The sequence below is a fragment of the Aspergillus costaricaensis genome (assembly GCF_003184835.1).
Source record: "Aspergillus costaricaensis CBS 115574 unplaced genomic scaffold BO79scaffold_7, whole genome shotgun sequence".
NCBI lineage: Eukaryota > Fungi > Ascomycota > Eurotiomycetes > Eurotiales > Aspergillaceae > Aspergillus > Aspergillus costaricensis.
The window spans coordinates 322,239-345,434 of record NW_020291807.1 but is presented as its reverse complement, the minus strand read 5'-3'; the positions used below and the strand labels follow the sequence as shown (position 1 = coordinate 345,434).

The 23,196-nt window shown below is 48.2% G+C and overlaps 4 protein-coding genes across 4 annotated transcripts; 3 read left to right on the top strand and 1 right to left on the bottom strand.

The window, feature by feature from the left end:
• The first annotated feature begins 8,176 nt into the window (after nucleotides 1–8,176).
• On the top strand, nucleotides 8,177–10,416 carry BO79DRAFT_207811 (HMG box protein). Its single transcript, XM_025682253.1, has 3 exons — nucleotides 8,177–8,547; nucleotides 8,602–8,673; nucleotides 8,740–10,416. The coding sequence occupies exons 1-3, from the start codon at nucleotides 8,344–8,346 to the stop codon at nucleotides 9,964–9,966; spliced, it is 1,503 nt and encodes a 500-aa protein (XP_025542304.1). The 5' UTR covers nucleotides 8,177–8,343; the 3' UTR covers nucleotides 9,967–10,416.
• Nucleotides 10,417–11,743: 1,327 nt separating this feature from the next.
• Nucleotides 11,744–12,644, bottom strand: BO79DRAFT_252294 (uncharacterized protein; the record flags this gene model as incomplete). The annotated part of the gene is made up of 2 exons (XM_025685918.1): nucleotides 11,744–12,460; nucleotides 12,525–12,644. The coding sequence occupies 2 exons, from the start codon at nucleotides 12,642–12,644 to the stop codon at nucleotides 11,744–11,746; spliced, it is 837 nt and encodes a 278-aa protein (XP_025542303.1).
• Nucleotides 12,645–13,629: 985 nt separating this feature from the next.
• On the top strand, nucleotides 13,630–14,559 carry BO79DRAFT_285773 (DNA replication protein PSF1; the record flags this gene model as incomplete). The annotated part of the gene is made up of 3 exons (XM_025688396.1): nucleotides 13,630–13,769; nucleotides 13,833–14,383; nucleotides 14,466–14,559. Exons 1-3 carry the CDS (start codon nucleotides 13,743–13,745, stop codon nucleotides 14,557–14,559), a joined length of 672 nt encoding a protein of 223 aa, XP_025542302.1. The 5' UTR covers nucleotides 13,630–13,742.
• Nucleotides 14,560–15,517: 958 nt separating this feature from the next.
• Nucleotides 15,518–19,237, top strand: BO79DRAFT_215155 (sulfate transporter family protein; the record flags this gene model as incomplete). Its single annotated transcript, XM_025683261.1, has 6 exons — nucleotides 15,518–15,749; nucleotides 15,840–17,171; nucleotides 17,222–17,421; nucleotides 17,469–17,702; nucleotides 17,752–18,929; nucleotides 19,165–19,237. 6 exons carry the CDS (start codon nucleotides 15,518–15,520, stop codon nucleotides 19,235–19,237), a joined length of 3,249 nt encoding a protein of 1,082 aa, XP_025542301.1.
• Nucleotides 19,238–23,196: the final 3,959 nt, after the last annotated feature.

Here is a 23,196-nt window from a genome sequence, read left to right as displayed (position 1 = left end):
AATAGGTGGAGAGGGTACCTCCTGAGTACTTACAGTCTGTGTTAGTATATTATTCGTACCAGCAATCTGATCACTGTAAGGAGTATCGAAAAGAGGTTAGATGGAGGGGCTAATAGGGCAATGTTAGGTTCGGGCGCCCATGTTGCAAACACATGTTGTATGCGAGATTCCAGATGTGTAGGTTGATCTCGGGCATGTTCATCTCTTTCTTCCCTCCCATACCTTATCTCCTCGATTGACTCCAGTGACTTCTTGTTTGTTGGTTCCTGTTTTGGTAATTGGAGGCGACATGTGTCATGTCTCACCGACTGCATGACACGACGATCCCGTGGTGTAGGAATTCTCCAGTTGGAAATTTGTAAGGCTGAAATGACAGTCCGCCTATCTACGGAGTACATACTGCTGCTTGACTAGTCTACCTGTCAACTTGTTAGATCGCCGATACGGTGGCCATGACAAATTTGAGACGGCTGCCTGACAAGGCTGGCTTCATGCACATTGCATGGGAGGCTCATTGGATGATTTTCGACAATGTCTCAGATCAGATAGTTCGAACCGGCTAATATGCACGGCTGCCAGGCGTTGGAGATGTTGGAGCTGTGTTTCTGATTGGTATCAGAAACTACTACTAGTACGAGTAGTACTAACTTAGGCAGTTGCTTGTGTATGTTACTGGCATGGATCCTATTGGATTCCCGGATCTGTCTCGCGCCTTGATACTGAGCCGTAGCTATGCCTATCGGATCTCCCGGCGGGAGGAAGTGGGTTGAGAACTCTGTGGGAGAGTATTTCTCGTGTTGAACCTAGGTGGAATGCTGATACTACAAAGTAGGTTAGGAAGAGTTTTCAATTCCCCTTCTCCTGATAAACTCAATGACACATATTCATCCTAAGCACAGAGGGAGGCCATAGCTTACGTCGTAATATCCCCCTGAATGTGGATAGAAATGTTCTCTCTGTATGGAGCAAGTACCTAGTACTTGCTCCACAAGCCTAGGGTGACTTAGTTCTTACGTACCAGCTACTTTGGAATTACCAAACTCGGTTGGCTGGCGGGAGAAGCCTGAGGTGGCGTGACCAGCATTCACCTACCAAAAAGAACAGGCCAATGATGGATCGTCATGGTGTGATTAAATGACAGAAAATTGCTCGTGCTGCCCATCGAGCAACTACTCGATGAGAATTTAGTCGATGATTTTCTTCCCGTCAACCAATGGCGGGCATGTTGGAGGGCAGATCGGTCTGCTTCCCAGGGGCACAGCGGCGGGTGGTTCCCCGCTGGGGGCAGCGCGGAGGCTAAGCTACCGTAATTAGCGGGGGTGCTTATGGGTCCGTGGACGACGTCAGGAAAGTTAGTGACTTGAGTTGCTTTTTACTTACTTGCTTCGTACCACTGAAAGCGGCCCCGATACCACGCTAGTCCGGATGAGCTCGGTCTAGATTGGGCGCCCAGCAATGACCCTCTTCTCCAAATCCTTCCCCCCCCCCAAAATCTATGCAATGGGCAGGCAGTGTTGTTGCGATTTCTTGAGGGTCATCCATTCAACATGCTCTTGGCAGTTCTGCTGTTAGTGTCACCTGAAAAATATCCCTCGTCAAGTTTTGCAGATCGTCGACATTTCGACACGTTTAATGAAGATTTTCCAAGTTCCTTGCCTACTCTGGTTTACTTGAGGTTGGCATTTGCTTGTGCGTATTGTATCCTCCAGTCGAATCCCAACCTTAATTCCTTCGCCTGAATACTTGCATCTTCCATTGTGTCATGTCAAGGTTAGCTTTATAGCCGCGGTGCAGGTCAGCACTGTATCAATTCCTGCTTCTCATTGCGCTCCTCACGAATCCAATGCAGCATTTACCTTTGCTCACATGCACAGCTCCTAGCTACTTCGTCGTACGAGATTTCCCGTAGATTTCCCACCATCGACCAAGGAGACACAGTGTGTACAAAGTGTTGGACTGTGCGAAACCGAGCTATCGTCCCTAGAAGTGAGGGGGCAAAATAGGTGGGTATCGGGGCACCCTTTTGCTATGTAGAGTCCATAATAGTCAGGTCTTGGAAAACCCATTTCCATCTGTGTAACCAACCAGACCGTGATCAGCTAGTGACATTGACTCGACATTCACTTGTCCTGATGCAGGCTTAGCAATTACTACCAAGAGAAACGCCGGTGGCTCAGGCGCTAGACTAGCTGAGTCCTGCTCACTTCGCGTACCCAATACCCATACTGTCGGGTCCTTAACGTGTCGATTATAGGGGCCAAAACTTGCCATTGCCACATCGTGCAGGGAGAAGTAAGCGAGTAACCAATGATTGCACATGCTTCTCCGTAGGCAATGGCAGGTCGGTCCGTTAGTGCGACCTAAGACGGGCGGCCTGTTGCGACTCTGGTATCCTCTCTCCCTATAGGAATGCCTTCCAACCGAAATCATGGCCTGTCCGAAGTAAGCGCCAAATACGCAGGTTGTATGCATGGTGATTCAACGGTTGCTGTCGTGATTGACCGACAATCCCCATGTCTTGAGCCACGTTTTCTTCGCAGCCACTGCCTGCTATGCCTGCTATCTAGCGGTAAAGGCGTGTCTGGTAAAATCGGTGAGTAGAGGGCTCGCCAGCTCTTGCTTGATCACGAGGCAGTTTGGCTGGGCTGGGGGTCAACCGGCTACGGCGCGCACCACTTCACGCGCTATCCAATTGCACTAGAGACACCGTCCCGACGTATGTACATACCTGCGCCCCTCTGGTTCCACTCCGTGTCATATCAATCCCGTGACTGGAAGAAAGTTCGACGGCTGCTGCCCAGCGCTAATCCCTGCAGAAGGCGTGGCGCTACTGGCCTGTTTCCGAGCATCTCGGAGATATTCGTCAATCCCTCAATGTGGAAACGACATGTCCAGGATAGCCCCCGTGAGAACCTAAGGAACTCTCCCTGTCATTCTTCATATATCCGAGGCCTTGGCTCATTTCCCTCCTTGCCCCTGCAGATGCCACTGTGATATGAGGCAATATTGAACCCCAAAACTGAAAAAGCACGTTGGGCACAGTAGTGACTATCTGAAACAGATATACCTAAGGACGGGTGTTATTCTCAGCTACTACCTCTGTTTGGTTGGATAGGCTCGAGTCCCAAATGGACTGACTCGAAGAAGCGACGACTCATCAATGTAGGCAGATTCAATAGAGACAATGGTGCACTTGGCGTATCAGGAACTTCGCCAGTCAGCAGACCGTCCAAGTTCTTCGACACGCGTTAGATTTACTTCACCGAGTTGGCTTGGAGAAGGATGAGTGCCGGACATGGAAAGGTGCGCTGCTTGGCGGGGGTTTACTGACCTTCCAGAAAGCCATCGAACGCTCGCAGATGATGTGGATGGTTGGGAAGGTCCATGGCGAGCCCGATCGGATCCCTGTGTCAATCCCTATCTGCAAGAGGAAACAGGAAGTTACCCAAGTGACACCAACCATTCAATTTGGGTAAATCCTCCGGAATCTCAATGATAATGTCTGGGGACAGCCTCTGGGCGCAAGCCACCTCAGCTGTATAACCCTTCCTCCAGATGCGGTGCCAAGCAGTTACAGAAGGTTACCCATGTTACTCGTTCCATACTTGCGCTCGAGGGGAAGCGGAAGGGGGTTGTCAGAAGGCCTACACGAAGTGGCCGTCCATGCGACCCATGGGACCAATGACGAACTCCATACGATCATCCACCTCCAGAAGGAAGTGGCCGCTCAGACCCCTCTCTAGAACAAGGAACGAAGGAAATGGTTTCCACTAAGGTTTCTTCTTCAGCAACGTTCCTGCGCCCGAGAATAGTCAGGAAAAACCGAGGAAGTCCGGACAAAGAATGCTCACACCGGGCAACTCTGGTTCCTGCGCAAGCCATCGGTGTGTGCCTTCGCGGGTCCATCAGAACCTTGAAACCCATTTTGGCAGCCGTAGATCATACTAGCTCTCTCGGAGGCCGTCAGATCATCCCTTCAGCTGGAACGGGAGGATCTTATGGCAAGTGAGGGTGGGAAGGGAAGAAGGGGGGGGATCGATTGGGGAAGGAGAATCGTGAGAAGTGGATCAGCAGTCAGTGGAGGTAGGCGATCTGTGGGTTCTTTGCAATCTCATCCAGTCCAACCGACTCGCCAGAGTAGGTGAGTTTTGTGTGGCTGTTGTTGTTTTGATACTCCATGTAGCTGCCGCACACTACACTGGCTCCGCTGCACGTCCTATGCCAATCAGTGATTGTCAATGGACCGTGTACAATGTTGGTATACTACAACCATCCAAATTGCAGCTGAAACGCCGTTTCCGCGGTGGCATAATGCAGAACAGGACGGAACGACATATTGCAAAGGCAGTGTGCATGAGAGGAATATATGACATGACAATCCCCGAATCCTTCCAACGATGGCTGGGCTAACACACGTGACCGTAGAGGACCCAACCATCAGGATGGCCCATTCCCAAACAAGGGGGTAAGCAGAACGCCGGAAATAAACATGCGCCGCAATCCCATTTGAGCCAGCCAAGCTAAGATGTAATTTATCATACATCAGCGTATACTGCATGCAGACCCTCTGTCATAATTGGCATTAACAAGCTAACGACATGCAGGGAAACTACGCGATACTTACGTAGCTTTGATACGGCCTACTTACTACAACTAACTAGTTAACCCATAGTTAAGTAACTAACTTACTCATCTGAATTACTTGGCTCAGCAGGAATCATGTCTATGCCCTTCCGTTCGCATAGAAGATAGCGCAGGTACAGAGTCAGTTCTGCCTGATTCAAGCATCGCATTCCCCACCTCGACCCCACTAGATCCAATTCTCCTTCCGCGGCGAACCCCGTGTCAACCTACTACTATCTACTACACAGGAGACAGTAATAGCTGGAAATCGCAGTATTAGGCAGGACCCCCACCGGCGGCCTCGCCGGCACGATCCCGCCAGCTTAAACTACCCAAGTGGGCTAGTCTTTTCAATACATGACGCTAGCGCTGCTCACTGATCTGCTGGAGCCAATTGTAGCTTGCCGGCTACTTCAACCCGACCAATGGATAAGCCAATAGTAATCGTGTGGCGTATTTTTGGGTCCATGGTCTCAAATACTACGAGATGCTCGCGGCATGCACTTTTGAGTTAGTCTGGTTTGGAGGGGAGAAAGAAGAGGGGGGTGGATTTCCTTCTCTGACGGGACGTCGGGCAACCGACTCCCCGCGCAAACCTAATTTTTAGAGGACGTGATTGCGGTCGCTCAGAAGAATATAGGACTAGAATGGCATAACAAATCCTCGCTATTCATCTTCACGGCTATGCACCCTTTCCAAGGGGCAAAGGAAATTTCACAAATTGTATACGGAGTGCCCTGCGCCCTTCTGGTTGGGTTGTTGGTCTTGGCCCAACTACAAACATGGACCTGCTCGCATCCGAACCAACATACAGATCGGTATCCACTGGTTCGACACATGACAGATGTCTCTCACGAGTCACGCAGCATCTTCCAGTGGACTACCTCAGACTTACCAAGAGGTGGGCTTGTAGCCCAACCCTCACCTAATGCGCGCTTGCCTCTGAATTCTCCGTCTCTCAACGTAGTCTGGCCGCTTTCGCTAAGGGATAAGCAAGAAAAGGCACGAACGATCGACTGGCTTGATTGTGGGGTATCGGCCAAGCAATAGTATGCTCATGATTTGCGCTAGCTACCTACCATTTTCAGATACATACATACGTGCGCTTCATGTCTTCGCCTGGATGACCCAGGGGCGAGTCGCAAGCTCCGCTCGGCGATGTGCGGATGCGGAGAAAGCAGAGTCTAGATACAACGTATGTGGACGTCCCAGGAGCTGGAGAATACCGATCCATGGAACCTTTTCCTCTTCTTCGGAGCCGAAGTATGTAGACGGGGTAGTGACGCTGATGATGATAATATTGGTGTATGTCGATTTCTCGGGCAACAGATTGCTTGCTACTGGCTAGAACTGACTCGTTCGGGTTCAACCAAGCCTAGCCTCAAATTACTCTTGCCTGTCTTCATGGCTGAAGACTGACGAATTCTAATATATTGAAATCCGGTTGGTCAATGTCGATGTCTGCAAGATATCTACACTTCAGAGTAGTAGTTCGAGACTGCTCGGATGAGGAGACCCGATATCCGGGGAGTTAAAACATGGAGTTAAGCTCGGATACCTCTTGTATCCGGCGGTCTCAATTTGTTTTCATGAGAGCCGGTATTCTCACTAATCGCTTGGTAGCATCTTGTTTGCCTCTTGTTTCCTTTTTCAGATTTCTTCGTATCTTTCACCGTTAGCCTTGTGCTTCCCCGATTTACACTTCCTATCTTGATACTTCTTTTCTCTCTCTGGCCGCTTTAGTTGCTCCTCCGGCTCTGCAGATGAATAAAATGAGCATATCTGTATCCTACTTGTCATGAAGTGCCTCTTAATGTCTAGACTTTTTACTTGGTGTGAATACACACACAGTGCACGCTATCACATCCAAAGCATGAGGCTAATTCCGACCAGTGTCACTGCCTGCTTTAGTTCCGGTCCCCGGATAGATAGTAGATCGCACTAATAACTTAATAGGCAAAGAGTGGGACGAATGCCTGAACGTTAGACTGCCAGTTCCCCCCCTCGTTATTATAATTATTATTTTTCCATTCTAAGTATTTTTCTCATTTAATTTTTTTTTTTTTTTTCTCCCTCATATTAATTTAATTTTTATTCCTTTTATTATCTAATTTGGCTGTTAAATTTGGTTCCCCACTCACTGAAATTCAGAATTCAATAATAATTCCCTTATTATGAGGTATGGGTTTGCTCCACGATCCAGATTCACTAGGGACCAATGTCCTCTACGTAATGTGAATACCGATCATACCCAATTTTTTATTCTCTCTTTTTTTTTTTTTTTTTTTTATTTTCATTTCCCGCCATCCCTTCCAGTGACTGAGGGGATGGCTCAGCAAATGCCGCGCCTCAATATTCAGTGACATGATAAGAGAGGTAAACCCAATCCGTGCCTGGGTAGATGCATGTCCGCATTTAGTAACCACCCTGAAGTCAGGCTCTGAACAGCCTCAAACCCGCTGGTTCTTCCCCCCTCCCCTCTCTTCTTCCCCTCTCCTGTTTTCTTCTGGAAGACTAGAAGAGGAACCTAGATTTGGCACAAAGAGAAATCTAGAAGCAAACGCCGTAGAAGAATGAACAGGGGAAAAGAAGAAAGAGTGGGAGGATCCGAAAATAAACGTATGGGTGCCCCAGGAGCAGAAGTGTAGCAGACAAGCGAAGGAGATACTAAAATAAAATGGAAATCAAATCACATCAATCGAGCGGATGGGATACCAAAGGGAATGCATCCATGTCTGGCTCCGGTCCCAAGACAGCGGAACAAAGACAACGCCATCCAGCAACCCCGTGCCAACATCGAGGAAATTCACCACCGCCGGCCAGCAAGAGGGCAGCCCGTCAAGGGTTTCAGCCGCTGGGGATTCCATGGTTGTCATCCCCATCTAGAACTTCGTGCTGCAGTATCCCATCCCGCCTTAAACTGCTTGATATCCGCCCGAATTCCACCACTGTTTTTCCCTTGTCCCTATTTCCTTTCTCCCTTTCACACCTCGTGAACAACAACAGGTGTTCATCATCATCATCATCATCAAGCTTCTCTCAATTGTGCTTACTCGCATCTACACACTTCCTCCCCATCTCCATCATCTTACCGCTTCCTTCGGGGCTCCACCTCCTCCCCTCTTCTCTCTCTTCTGCTTGTTGTCGTGGTTGTTGTGGGCCTCTACTTGTTTGTTCCTCTCAGGCTTCACTTCACCGTTCTTTCTTCCACCTCCCTGTTCTTATTCTTTCACTCTTCTTATTCTGTTGAGTGTTTTATTGTCGCCCTTTTGGCAACAATCTCTACCGTCACTTCTCCCCTGTTCTTTCGTTTCGAATTGCTAGCTCCCCCGCCGTATATCCTGTCTTTTTCTTTTCCCCTCAATTTCTTCCGCACATACTTCCCCGGTTGTTGTAACCTTTCGTTGAATCGCAACCCTCTGGAAAGCCTTCAAATGCATAGCTTCCCTGCTGTGGACAATTCCTTAACTGCTATTACCATTATTCTGGGTTATTGGCTCGCCTAGGTGTGCACGATATCCACTCACTGATCCCCGCAACTTTTCTGGCTCAGCCCAGCCGTCGCATACTTCTTGCTATTCATTCCTACACCCAGAAATTGGAGGTCTCGCTGTCCCTACCTTTGAAACTTCATTTCAAGCTTTCTCTTTGATTCACAACCTCTTGATCTCTCCTTGTCATTTTCTATTGTATTCACTCCGTCTTGCTCTTTCTCGCACCATGGCAACTGTCGCTACGGCGAGAATGATTCGCGGTCAACCGCCTTCCCCGCCTCATTCCACTGATGGAGACCCTGCACCAGAAGTTCACCGAACCTCCTGTGGCACGCTCCAGCAAGCTTATGGGCATCACGACCCTTATGGTTCTATGTTACATGGGAATCGTGCGTCTGGTGATATTTACGAACACAGACCACACTCTCTGGTAAGCAGGCGCAACTTGCTCTATCTCATATGATAATGGCTAATCGTGTTTCAGGAGTATACTCCTCCTTCATCGCAGTACGTCTCTTCCGGGGACTATCCTCGATCACTGTCAATGCAAGCCCCGGTAAGTCTTGCCAATACTGGACTTTCCAGGTCTCTGAGGTGAGCCGTAGTACTGATTACGTCTTAGATGGCAACAAATGGCCTTCAGGTTAACACGCCTCCCCCTGCTGCAGACGAGGGCCTAGTTTCTGAATCGGTACCACGATGGAGCTCGCCGCCGTCCCAGAGACAGGTGACGAGGGCAAGGGTGGCCAGGTCGCCTAGAGTGCGTCGCAGAAATAGAAATAGAAAGGACACAAGAGTCGAGCTCGAAGGCCCTCTGAGTGAAGTGACCAAGCATTTGACAAACATCCCTATTCGAGACATGGAACGCTGGGTGAATCGGTCAATAGAGGTTCGTCACCAAGAGGTAGCCAAGAGGAACGGAAAGGTTGCCAGGCCCATGAACTCTTTCATGCTTTATCGATCGGCATATGCGGACCGGACAAAGCAATGGTTTGCGCAGAACAATCATCAAGTGGTTTCCGAAGCAGCGGGTGACAGCTGGAGGCTTGAATCCCCAGAAATTCGTCAGAAGTACGAGCTTCTAGCCAATATCGAGAAGAGTAACCACCTCAAGGCGCATCCTGGTTACAAGTTCTCGCCGTCGAAAGATAAGAAGAAACGAGCTGGGAGCGAAGATGAGCGTCCACTGGCCAGCACCCCTGGATCCACTTCAGCTTTTCTTCAGAACCGTGCCGCGAGCTCTTCAGAAATTGATAGTAGTGGTTGGGAAAGTCGGGACTCGACCCCGTTTGACTTTGCTGACCATGGTTTACATCTACCTGGGGATACCTACCTATCTTCATCTGCCTGGCATGCAGCCAACCATGGGCGGCCGCACCCTGGCATGATACCCTCCTCTGAGCCGTCTCACTACCTCCACCAGACAATTCATGCAGGGCTTATCCCTCACGTAGAGGATGTCCGATTCAAGAAGACTGGCTTGCATGGGATTCAATATGCTACGTCCTCGTCCACTCCACTGGCTGCTCTACCCGGCGCCACACATCATGACCTTCTTCAACCGTCCACCTCGTTGCCCGGTGATGGACAACTGGATCCCCAGCTCTTGACCCTGCAGACCGAGCTCCAGAGCCCGAACCAGCTCTTTGGCAGCTCTCACAATATGTGGCAAGACTCTTCCAATGTCAACTGCTACACCTCTCCCTCGTCTTCCTTGGCACCTTATTCAATCCCTTATACCGCGACGACCTACTCACAGGGAATACACACCCTAGAAACCGACCCTGCTCTTGATGGTACCGGTGGCGATTTTGACACCTGGATCAACCAGCAGGGCACGACATACTAATCCTCATCTCGAACACAGTTCATGGAACGTTCAGAATACCCTCCTCCACCAGTTTATCTGCTATCACATACAAGTCTATCTAATCTTTTCTTTCTTTTCTTGTTATGTTCATCTTCTTTTTTGACCTGGGATGGACGTCTACCTTTTTGTTTCTTACCCCTCGGAGCGGAGTTATTGTTGAAGGCGTGGGTATTTTTATTAAATGTGGCCCGGCGCTCTGTTGTCGGGGTTATCGGTCTTAAGTTCACTTCACGTTCGCTGCTTATCTGGGTTCTAACTTTCGGTTCTTTCTTTTGGTCATGGGGCATGCTTTAGGAATGGATATTGATATGGATATGGAAATGTGCTTTGTGGGAGGCAGTTTTGTTGGCACTCTTGTGCATATCTCATGGTAGTTACGGGATTTGATGCATTAGATCAATTGGGCATTGCATGATAACAGGAGGATACCACCACTTTTCAATTGAATTGTTGTTTTTTCTTTGATTTCCCATGATGTGTTGAAAATATGAGGCTTTCTCAGTATGCTGGACTCTATCTGGGCTCTACGGCATGCATTGGACCTTCTGATATTTCTCGTAAGAAATGAACATATCTGAAACATTACGGTGTGTTATTAGTCTATGAATAGCAATTTACATTGTCTCTTGAATAGTGGCTATTGAAAGGAATATCCTGATTCATCTTTATACTAATGACCATCTCAGTGAATATACAGATTGTAAACACACCATTCTATTGACACCTTTCCTCTACAATGAGTGTGTTACCAAACACATCCCTGATCCTACACTCCACACGCACTCACTCACTAAGCAATTGTTCCAAGACACGTATTCACCCTTCTTTTCTTATACCTAATAACTCTTCCTTCAATGCATCCCATTCAAACCGCTTGTTTCATCTTCCGCCAGCTACTATATATGTATCTCTTTGTCCTCCCCCATTGAACAACGCTATCTAAAATAGTACCCCTCAGCGAGGACCTGTGAATGCCAGCTTTCTTTCAACTTGTTCTAGTTACCTTGTGTGTGGTAGTTGTTGAATAGGTCAATGGGGGCTGTGTAACAATGTCAGAAGATCACCTGGATCTTTATCTATCTATTGAACTCGTTGATTGTTTCATTGTGAATTTCGTGGAGATCTTCAGTTTTGATTTTAGTGCATAGTTAGAGCCTTGTTATTGACTCATTCTATTGTCTACTAACCTATCTTTTGAAACATGTTCTAGGATTGAATACATTTTTTCTTGAGGATATGGAAGCGGCTTCGCTTCGTCGGCTTGGGGGTTGTTTGTTAATAGCTCTTAAGGACTTCAGTATATAGGAGGAGAATATAGGTATTCAATGCTGAGATTATGCCCTAAACGCAGATGTACGTTGGAGTGAGAGGCTTGAGGTCTTAGCACTGGATTTCGGAATGAATACTTGTTGCTCGAATACTGGGCTGCCTATCTCTGTGGGTCACAAGAACGTATATATGCCCTGGAACAAGAGTGGGACACTTATGGAGGTGTGTGGTTGTTAGTCGGAGCTGACTGTTAACTTCCTGAGAGGAGTTAGGTGAGAGGGGTTTGAACCCTTATTGGTCAGTGGACCTTAGCGATACTTGAAGCTTGGTAATTGGTATCAGGCGTTCATTTTATCCTAGCATAGACTACCATTCATATCGACCCCGATATCGTAAAGTAGCGGAGCAGAGTAAGTGAACTATCCCTGACTGATAACGAGTATTATCTGCCAAAAAAGCAGCTATATAGTTCAGCATCTACCAAAACTCACTCATCCAAATCGCGAAAGCACCTACAATTCCGATCAACATAAGGAAGCGGCAGGACGTTCTCCCTGTTAAGCCTCTTCCGCAGAGCTCTTAACCACAGATTCCCATACTGCTGTTCCAAGTTATCCCAAATCGGCTGGATGACCGCTTCCAGCCTGTCAATCTGCATTTTACCCTGACCGACAACATACCAGCGAATAGAAGATAGCATGCGATACCAATCATCATCACAATGGCTATTATAGCCCTCGTCTCGACAGCGTAAGAGGATAAGAGCATGAATGGCCATAGTGAGGTTCGGGATCTTGATTTTATATCTGTCCAGTTCGTAAGGGTCTCTATATGCTCTTTCATTGAGCTCGACGTACAGCATCAGCCTCTCATCGTGCAGTGGCTCGATCTGAGTAGGGAGGCGTTCGTCCCTGGTGGACATGTAGTACTTATCGTGTCGGGACGGTTCGTTCAAAGTGGGTTCTGGGAATGAGAAAAGGGTTTCTGCGTGTCCGTATAGTTTTAAGTAGTATGTATGTGCGGGAACAATCCAGTAGCTCGCGATATGGAAGTGTCTTGCTGGTATCATGCCGTCTTCGGGACATTGGAAGCGCGAGCAACTTTCCATGTGGCTCTCGGGACAGGTTGTGAATCCTGCTGCTTGTAGGGTTCGGTATGCAGCGTCGAGCAGTCTGTTTGGGATGATGAAGGATATGTCGTGGGGCTGGAGATTGTTAGTTGGTGGTAGTGGTGTTGATGGTTCACACTGATAGGGAATGGAATGTTACCTCTTGCGTAAAGGCACCATAGGCAGAAAGCATGTACTCGTTCCAGAGGACATTAGGGATCTTTGCGTGATCCAGAAGACGTGCGATGATGGCGCATAGTTCTCGGCCGTAACAGCGCATTTTTGTGATTAGGCTGAGTACCCGTTGTTACATTTTCTGGTGTATGGAAGGGCCTCCTTTCCTAGTGATATCTCTGGGAAATTCGAGGTTTTCTATGCTTTCCTACATCGAAATCTGTCCGGACAGCAATGGAGGTTGTTTCCGGGATAATACTATTTGTATTATCCCTTTGAGGATCCTTGGACTCTGATTTGTGCTACTGCTTCTCCCCTTTCATGAGATTTCAGGCACATTGTGCGACAGACAAAGCCATTCATACTGCAAATGCCTACGGTGGCATTATTCTTGGGTGCTTGATCGACCCTTTGTCGGACATAATCTTCTTTTCTATGTGCATCTTCCGTGTCATGATACTTGCTCCAGAGGACTTAGCAGGGAATGGCTTTCTGAACAGCTCATCAGAAAATGAGACTCGGAGATTCTTCTCCACGGTGGGGGGCTTTCACGTTCTGTTAGCTCAAATTCATATAGTCATCCATCCTCATTCATTTCTACTCATATCTCACAAAGTCATTTGGTGACTTGAAGAATATAATGATTCCATCAGTACTACTAAAATGTAGGCTAGATCAGTCTGATGGAGATCATTTTGCATTGGATGCGCCTTAACTATTGTTTTGAGGCAGGGAGGGAATTGAAGATATAACGAGTATAATTCATTCAATAAATTCGTGCCTCGGCTTCTTCCATAGATCAACAACCTGGCAAATGGCTAATGGAACGATGCTACCAGGGAACTCCCACTGGCTCATAATCCATGGCATCAGCTGTTCAGGGCACATGTTCAAACATCTTCGCTGATGTCAAGTTTGGGTTCTATATCTCACGTTGGAAGGCGGCTTGGCAGGAACGCGAGCCGTCCGTCACGTGTAGATCTTCGATCGGGCGCGGCCTAGCGATCCGCGCGACGCTGTCCTGGCAGATTGACCTCTGACCTCAATAACTTTGAATAGCAACTCATTGGTTGTACACACTTATAGTGTGAAGTCAATTCTTGTCGGGTCTGCATAATTCCCACTACAACTCTTATATACTGCCAACGGCGCATGTACATCCCCCGAAAGCCGGAGCATTCCTCTGAAGTCATCTCCATTCGCCATGTACGGCGAACACGGAAATAAGCTTGTATGTGCTTCTCTTTCAAGCCAGGCTCCATGAATAGCTCGTCCTAACGAAACCCACAAATAGGTGCAACATGCCAAGCGCACTCAGGCTCTCACCCATCTCCCTCCCTACCAAACCGAACTGGTCCGTTCTGTAGCCCGCGAAGTACGCGACCTCGACCGTGATGTCGCACACCTCCTCGGGCCTTTCGAAGGCAGTTTCAATCCGTCACAAGAACCAGCCGTCGCCTGTGCCCTTCTAGTGGATCACCTCTGTATGCGCCGCAACAAACGATGTCTACTTGCCTACCACCGTGTTCGCGCCGAGAAGCTCGAGGAGCTATGTTGGAATGGTGTCGATTTGCTCGAACAGCAGCTACCGACTGCAGACGAAGGGGCTGCAGGTGCGTCAGGCCAGGGGAGCGGGGGTTATGCAGCGATGGGCACTGCGAGTGGGAACCACAGTTCGTTGAGTCCGGAAGAAGAAGAGTACTTCCGGCAATATAGCGATCTCCTGGCGGCGTATAAGGGACAATGGACAGATATTGATCTTACGGGAAGCCTGGAGCCCCCGAAGGATCTCTTCATAGACGTGAGGGTCTTAAAGGATGCGGGGGAGATCCAGACTGAGTATGGGTAAGTGAGGCATTTGATTCTACTTTTTTTTCCCTCGCGCGAATTGTTGATCGGCGGGTCGGAATGCTGACATTGCATATAGAGTGATCAATTTGACGAAAAACAGCCAACTCTACGTGCGGCAAGGGGATGTGGAACGGTTAATCGCGCAGGGTTTCTTGGAGCGTCTGAGTTGATATGGGGGGGGGGGGGGGTGATGAGTTTCAGATTATGCAATTTATGTCTTATGATACCCAATGAATGATGCCTCAAGAACGGAGTATAGTACAGGACGGTCTAGCTAGAATATGCTGTGTAGCGTTGTTTTGAATAATCCCAATTATTCGGATTTGTGTCTAAGAATCGGACCGTAGCTGCATACGTGTGCGCCATTAGCACAAGCTATTATCAGAGGGATTACGTAGAGTAATTTATATATCGCGAAATAGGTCTATCTAGACTTTCTAGCCTCGCAGTAGCTGCAGCACCGTTGACGGCGGCGGTGGTGCTTACCTAATTGTGTTTGCAGCAGAGGGAAGCATCGGGGCCTATCATCGGCCTCGTGCATCCAAGCTCCCTTTGCTCTCTGCAGCAAAGTTGTGCCACTAGCGACAAACTTCCCCTCTCAGAGGTACCGACTCGACGACTAACCCAGAGCCAATTCGTGTCAGTCCACTAGCGACTGCTTCTGAACCTCTAAGGTCCTGCGGTTGACATCGGGCCCGTCAGAATGGTGGACCGGCGACAGTAGTGTCTTGTCGGTGATAAGGCTTTTTTAGTCACCTCCGCCCGCGAGCTTTGATAACGATCCTGGGAGCCATGTCTGGGCCTCATTGAGTCCCTTCCGGACCCTTCTGGCCTCCATCTTCGGGTGTCTGCATTTCTCCTTCTTTCTGACATCTGACTTTTATCTTCTTCCCCTCACCCAGTTCCCCAATCGCAGAGCAATGCCAACAGCTGCTGTGCCGATTAAATTCTTGCGTCATCTGCTATCATCTACCCCCCTCCTCACGCCTTTTTCGTCGCCAAACAATCACAAGCTTCACAGCCTGCGAGCTTAACTTTCCCCCTCCCCGGTGGTGATCAGGGAATATCCAGTGGCAGACTGTGTGAGGTGATCGCTCATCACAGTCTTCCTTCCGTTTGCGGTCAACGATGGGTGTCTTCCGCTCCCGAGACAGCAGCGACTTTCGCATATCCGGGGTATCCCCTCATCGCTCTCCCTTGGAGGACGACCTAGACTCGAACAGAACAGAGATCCCGGTTGAACATGCCAATCATGGTAGCCCGCCCCGGTCCTCCGGCCTAGATTCACTGGTATCTGGCGGTACCAGCTTCCGAACCCCAAGTCGGTCTTTTTTCCACCGATCATTCCATACTCCAGCAGGTACGCAGCTACAGAGACCTCCCAGACTTTGCTTTCGTGAGGAGAGTTCGTCATCACTTAATGTATCCAGATCTGACCTTTACATTTTAGACACGGCGCACTATTCAACCCATGGCCTCAGGGAGCAGACAGCCGAACTGGCTTCCTTTGCATTGTCGCATGAATCGAATACTCTTCCTCCTTCCTTGGATATCTTTCAATCCTCCCAAAGCCCGAACCGCCCATCTTCTCCGTCTATCAGTTTCGCAGCGCAAGGAAGGACAAGTATAGAACCCGGTCCTTCCTCCGTCCCCACCACCGGTTCGTCGGTCCTGACACAGCTAATGCGCAAACCCGACGCCCCCGAAGCTGATCGAGACAACCGGGACAGAGCCTCCGACTGGGATGAGTTTAGCGAGAGTGCAGTGTCTGAGGATCATACCCCAGGAGTTGCGGCGGGGGGTGCGCCTGCTACTGAGCAGACCTCCTTGTTGCCTAAAAAGACACAAGCAGAACCCTTTCAGAGCTATGGAGGGACTGGCGACGTCGAAAGTCAAGGCATTTCCGGGAATACTAAAACAGACGCGTTTCCTGGAGCTGTTCACGAGCTTAGGATGTGTTTCTGTACGCTATCGAACCCGAAGTCGTGGGACGGACAGGCTGTATGGCGAGATGGGATTGTCTATCCGCTCAGCTTTTTGCCGTCGGTATTCCTTGGCCTTCTGCTCAATATCCTTGACGCTCTTTCATACGGCATGATCCTTTTCCCGCTGAGCGAGCCGGTCTTTGCTGATCTGGGCTCGGACGGTATCTCAATGTTCTACGTCAGTACCATCATTTCACAGTTGGTCTTCTCTTGTGGAGGCTCCATTTTCAAAGGAGGAATTGGGAGTGAGATGATCGAGGTTGTCCCTTTCTTTCACCAAATGGCCTTCACCATTCTCAATCGGGTTGGTCAAGACAACCCGCAAGCTGTGTTGGCCACGACTATCCTCTCCTTCTCGGTCAGCTCAGTTCTTACAGGCTTGGTGTTCTTCTTAATGGGAACCTGTAAGCTCGGTGCTCTGATTGGCTTCTTCCCACGTCACATTTTGATTGGATGCATCGGTGGTGTGGGATTCTTCCTGTTGCTCACGGGTGTTGAAGTGTCTGCTCGATTACCAGGCCCCTTTGATTTCACCTTGGGAACATTCGAAAAGCTTATGCAGCTAGACACGATATTTCTGTGGACGACCCCATTGTTGCTGGCTGTTGGTCTTCTTGTTTTGAAGCGTTTCTTGCGTTCTAATTTCTTAGTTGGTGGATATTTCATCGGCGTGGCAATTGTATTCTATATTGTGAAATTCAGTGCCAGAGTACCTATGGATTCATTGCGCGGCAAAGGGTGGGTGTTCGATGCTCCAGCTTCGTCAAATCCGTGGTACCACTTTTATACTCTCTATGGTGAGTAATCACTATGTCTTCGCGAGTGTGCGCCATACTAACTGCTATAGACTTCTCTGCTGTTGATTGGTCTGCATTTCTTGACACGATACCTGCCATGTTTGCACTCACCTTCTTCGGAGTACTTCACGTACCCATCAATGTTCCAGCTTTAGGAATCTCTACCGGCGAAGATAATCTCAATGTCGACCGTGAACTCATTGCTCACGGTGTCACCAATGCCTTGTCTGGCTTTGCTGGAAGTATTCAGGTGAGTGTGTTCTAACTTCTAGCGAGTCAAATGCTGACTTATACCAGAACTACCTTGTATATACAAACAGTCTTTTGTTCATTGACAGCGGCGGCAACTCTCGTGTGGCAGGAGTCATGCTTGCAGCTGCTACTGCAGGGATCATGGTTATCGGTCCAGTTATTGTCGGATTCATTCCAGTAATGGTTGTAGGAGCGCTCATATTCCTGTTGGGCATCGAACTGATGCAGGAGGCTTTGGTTGATACATGGGGCAAATTGCATCGACACGAATATCTGACGGTAAGCTTTGTCCTGATGGTTCTGACGAGCCTTTCGGCTAATTCTGCAGGTTGTGATCATCGTTGCAACCATGGGTGCTTGGGACTTCGTGGTGGGTATCTTTGTCGGGATCATCCTCGCATGTCTAAGCTTCGTCGTCCAAACTTCACGCAAATCCGCCATTCGCGCCACCTTCTCTGGCAGATTTACCGGCTCAACGGTCAGGCGCCCGCCCATTCAGCAAAGCTTCCTGAAGGAAGCAGGACAGCAGTCACTCATCATCAAGCTTGGTGGGTATCTGTTCTTTGGGACCATCGTCAGTGTGGAAAATACCATGAGGGGACTTATTGAGGAGGAAGCATTCAACAAACGCCCTATCCGCTTTCTGATTCTGGACTTCTCCCGCGTTTATGGCATCGACTTCTCCGCAGCAGAAGCATTCACTCGCATCAATCGTATTCTGAGAAAACGGAATGTGCAGATGACGATTTCGGGCCTCGATGTAGGAGGAGACGTCGGAAAAAGCCTCCAGAACGTGGGGCTATTCGAACCCGTAAATGGAGTTGAGATCTTTGAAGATCTAAATTCAGCGCTCGAGTTCTGTGAGAATGACTACCTGAAGGTCTTCTATAGCCACAGGGAAGCCTTGTTAAACGGCAAGAACAAGTCGTCAGCCTTCCTCGAAGTTCCTACACCTCAGGGTCAGTCTCATCTTAGCGATGCGGTGGTGAGTTCACCGCGTCAGCAATACTTGCAGCAAGCCGCTAGAACGACTCTCCATGAGAACGAAATGGCGGTTGTCCAGCCAGCTGCATGGTCCGCAATGCGTCAACCCCTGCCGCTCCTTCTTCAGACATTCCAGGGCTTGACGTCTCGCAACGAAGATTTTTGGTTCAAGGCTTGCACGTATTTTGTCCGCGAGAGCTACGCAGCTGGCACCGTGCTGTATCACGAAGGTGACGTACCGAAAGGCTTCTATCTACTGGAGTCGGGGATGTTACGTGCAGAGTATGAGCTGCCTCAGGGACGGTACTTTGAGATCATCGTAGCTGGACGGCCATGTGGCGAGCTACCATTCTTCAGCGAAACGCGGCGGACCGCAACAGTCAAGGCTGAACAGGACTGTGTGAGCTGGTGCTTGACTGCGGAGAAATGGCAAAACATGCGCGAGCGTGAGCCAGAGATTGCGCGAGAGCTGCTAACCGTTAGTCTCAAGCTGACGACGGAGCGGATGGACAGTATTACTTCGTAAGTGACGCCAACTTTATTTCAAACGATCCGTACTGACCTTTCCCAGATATGTTCTCACGACGGCAGCCTGATCCAATCATGCCGTCCTGTATTTTGGAAACCCACACATAATCTGTATCGCATCTTGGGGTGGACATTTGTTGCATATGTAATGACCTAATGTGGAATGCATTTGAATATTATTCTTTATTACATATTCAGAAATGAGGGTGTAGTATACGACCACCACTAGAAGGGTAGGCGCTCACGCAACCATCAAGATCCACAAGAAGGATCCGTCACCAGCCGACAAGCACAGCGCATGACCGCCGACGAGGAATGAACCGAACCACTAGCAAAATCGAACCATACCCAATGTCCTCGGGTCCGACAACACCAACCACTAGCCTGTAAGCACCCTCAAGTGGCACGGAGTACATGGAAAGCATCCCGCCCACCAATAGGAAAAAGTAATTGCATTTGCATACAATGATCGATCGAACAATGGCGTGACGAGCACGAGTCGATCAGTCCGTCAGTCAGGCGACCCTGCCCTGTCCGGCCCCTCCACTCAATCACTCACACCCCATCAATCACAGCTGAAAACAAACCATCATCACAAACCAACCACTGCACTCCTAGTTATTATACTAAGTAGCTTGGCAAATACTTAATACTGTCGAGGTGATCACCGGCAAGTACTTCCGACATCCATCTCTCTCCAGCTCTGTGTCTTTCTTCTTCTATGTAGTATAACTTACACCGAGGAAAATCACCCGGCGAATGGAATAGGTGGGGCTTAAGTGAGGGGGGGAGGTCACGTTATATTTTCGCTGCTTATCTATCTAGTACTTTAAGGTATTTATTTAGCATTAACTGCTAACTAGTAGATACAGTTTTGTAAGTTAATAGGTTAGTCTGTGAGTCATGTGGCTTGCTCGGGCTTGGATTCCGTACTCATGTCTGTAAGTAGAGTCGGTTGATTGAGAACCAACAATTATCGGCAACAGTGATCAGTACGTAATTGATTGATCGGATGGATGTATGAGTCTATATTCTGCATCTACTAATTTAATAACTACTAAGATCTACTGTATATGAAGGAAGTCATTCTGATGCAACAATAAAAGCACAATAATTAAGTTGGGATCATGTGTATGACAAATCCATGTCGTGTGGACGTGGCGCAATATTCGTCATTACTATCTTCAATTTTCAATTAAGGAATATGCGAAATGCGGAGTATATCGGAAGATGTACATATGGGATGGACTGTATGCAGATAGAAGCGGTAAGTAAGCACCGTGGTTAGTTCATTTCATGTCAGAGAGATTGAAAGAATATCTATTTTTGTGATTGTTTAGGTATTTGTTTTTTAGGGATGATTCGGGTAATAGGGCGTGGTAATCTACTACATGAGTCTACTACTACTAATAGTAGCGAGATGCAAGATGGCGCAATCAATACATGATGATTATTCTATGGAGTACTCCCATCCCATCTGGGGGCGGAAGTTGGGTTGTTGGTCTTATGTAAGAATCCGTTTTTTTATGGGGATGGGGATTATTACAGTGATGATCTTGATATAACATTTAAGATTACAGTGTACTTAGTGTAGTAGGTATTATAGTGTAGTAGGCGACAAGCTTTGGAAATCAGCAGCAGATGCGCGCAGCATTGCAATACCCTTTCTTTCATTGTTCATATGGTGGAATCTGGCACAGCCTTGAAGACGACTACTACTATTAACCCTGACTGCCGACGGGGAGAGAGAGAGGGGAAGAGAGAAGGGGAAAAAGCAAAGAGGACAGAATCGACCATCATTGCAACACGGGCCAAGCCTGATCATCAGATCGACGGTGGTCTGATTGGTTCACAGCGGTCCGGGATAAGCAAGTCGTTGGTGCCGTTCAGGTTGATTGTCGCAACGGCGAAAAAGGGGGTGGTGGTGGTGGTGGTGCTACTACTTTTTACTTGGCTAGTGGGTTTAGCTAAGATCCACTTCTTCTTTACACTTGCCGCCGCAGATACCTACTGCAAGTATCTAGTATCTAGTACTCTGCAAAGTGCAAAGCTTCTAGTTGGTTGGTCAGTTAATTCGGTCGGGTCGGGTTTGAATTAAGTACCCTGCAGGTGCCTTGAATGATTGGAGGTGTTGGTACAGAGGAGATTAATACTTAGTACTGAGTTGACTGGTGGAAATTGTAAAGCAGCTAACTACAGTAACTACTACTGTAGGTACATGGTTAGTTGGTTGGTAGTGCTATGATGGAATAAGTAACTGCTAAGTACTACGTACTAATAAGTATGGGGCGGGGGACCCCGAGTCACGGGCAGCTCTAATGTTGAATGAATTTCCTATTTCGGGTATGATATGATAGGCGAGTGACAATCATGATTTGATGGCGGGAATTGTCTAGGGAAAGCATGCGTGACGATCTTTTGTTCTGCTTCTTTTCCTTCTGCTGCTGATGGTGACGGTGGTTTGACATATGATGCTCATTCGGTAACGTAAAGTTAGTCTGTAACTTGTTGGTTCCGTGGTTAGTTGCGCGTGTGTGCTGTGGTTTAGGGATAGTAGTAGTTTGGTGTGGTTATGGATGGGTGGTGCCGCATAGACTGGGTTGCGCCCAGATCAAAATTAGTTTCATCGTAAGGAGAAGAAGCTTGGTCAAGGAGAGTGCTTGATTCTTGAGGTGGAACTAGGGCGTTTTATTCTAGGGCTGGATTGACTAGTATCTTGCAGTTATGTAGGAGGTGGTGGTTCTTGTTTGTTCCATCTGGTCAGACCTTCCAGGGAGTTGAGAGTTGAAGTGACTTGAGACAGGGGATGATGATAGCGTTGGTACATGTGGGTCGCTCGTCCGCCCGCCATGGCGCTATCCAGTCACCCTACCCTTACTAACGTAAGTTAAGTACGAAAAAGTACGAGCGAAAGTGAACTGATGGACCTTGTTGGGCAGGGGTGGAATTTTCGATCTTTTTTTTCTTTTTCGCGCTAGTCAATACTTTCATAAATTTTTTCTTGGAATCGGAAAAGAAAAGAAAAAAAAGTTCAAAGGTCCTTGTGAGACTGTGAGATAGAACGCGACGATAGGATCGCAAAGCCACAGATACTTGAGGGAGATCCTATCAAAGGTTGCCGAACTTGAAGACGCCATTGATCAGGGTAATGTCACGCGAGTTCCATCTACTACTTACTAAGTACTACTGGCCGCAGAATCCTCACGGATAAGGCAAGGCAGTAGGCTGAGATGGAGGGTGTCCTTGGCCCCTGGTTGGCCCCCGAATTCACAACAATGTTCGGGCTGTCACGAGGGGGTTTGCCTGTCGCATGGATGGGGATGGCCATGATTGCCGCTGGGATTGGTATTTCCCCCTCCTTCTCCTCCATACCTGACGATAAAACAGGTTCGCCGCCATCGGAGCAGGAAGGATGAAGAAGAAGACGATTGTATTGATGACGACGATAATAATAATAATTGTTGAATTTTCCCTCCAAGAACAGATCCTGCACATCGTTAACCAAAACGACGACTGGTCGGTAACCGAGCGTCTAATAAATTGCAACCTACGGGCAGAATACCTCAACTAGACTAAAACACGGAATCCTAGCAGTAGCCCGGCGCTTAACACCTGACTAGCTCACTAACATGCCATAGTCGGAACTAATCGAAGACTACGGAGAAGCCTTGAGAGAGATCTTGGTGGATCAGGTTGGGCAGGGAATGTCCTGCTTCCAGACTTGTATATGTGAAACATACAATCTTTGCGTTGAATTTGATACACCAACCCATAGGCCACTTGTTTTACTTTCCCTGCCTAGATATAATCTATACCCAGGGTATGAAAGGTTAAAAGGAGAGGAATAAGGAGAACAGAAGAAGATGCCACTTGTCTGAATATTGGTTCAGCGAACTGACTCAACCATGGTTGTGTAACGGTCCAGCTACAAGCTAAACCCACCAGGATGATCTGAATAGGAGACCATGGATCAGGACCGAATGGGTGGCTTGGGTCCCACAAACACGGTGAGCAGGTGATACGGGTAAACATAGATTCTTCAGAAGTGGTCTAATGAGTTCTTTCGAGTCTAAAACATGAAATAGAATTTTATAAAAATAAAAAGAAAATATTCCTAGCTTTTTTTCTTCTTTGTGTCTATCCATCTGATCTTTCAGTTAAGTTTCGTTTCAGCTGTCTGGATGGGAGTTCCCCGATGATAAGGTAATCATGTCAGCAGCGGGTTAAGGCCAACTGCTCGCGAGCCGTTAATCTGCACGAC

Excerpts from the sequence above, each read along its gene's own strand:
- BO79DRAFT_207811 (XM_025682253.1), top strand. The coding sequence starts at position 8,344 with ATGGCAACTGTCGCTACGGCGAGAATGATTCGCGGTCAACCGCCTTCC. Across the intron at positions 8,548-8,601 it reads AACACAGACCACACTCTCTG|GAGTATACTCCTCCTTCATC; the intron begins GTAAGCAGGCGC and ends ATCGTGTTTCAG. Across the intron at positions 8,674-8,739 it reads CACTGTCAATGCAAGCCCCG|ATGGCAACAAATGGCCTTCA; the intron begins GTAAGTCTTGCC and ends ATTACGTCTTAG.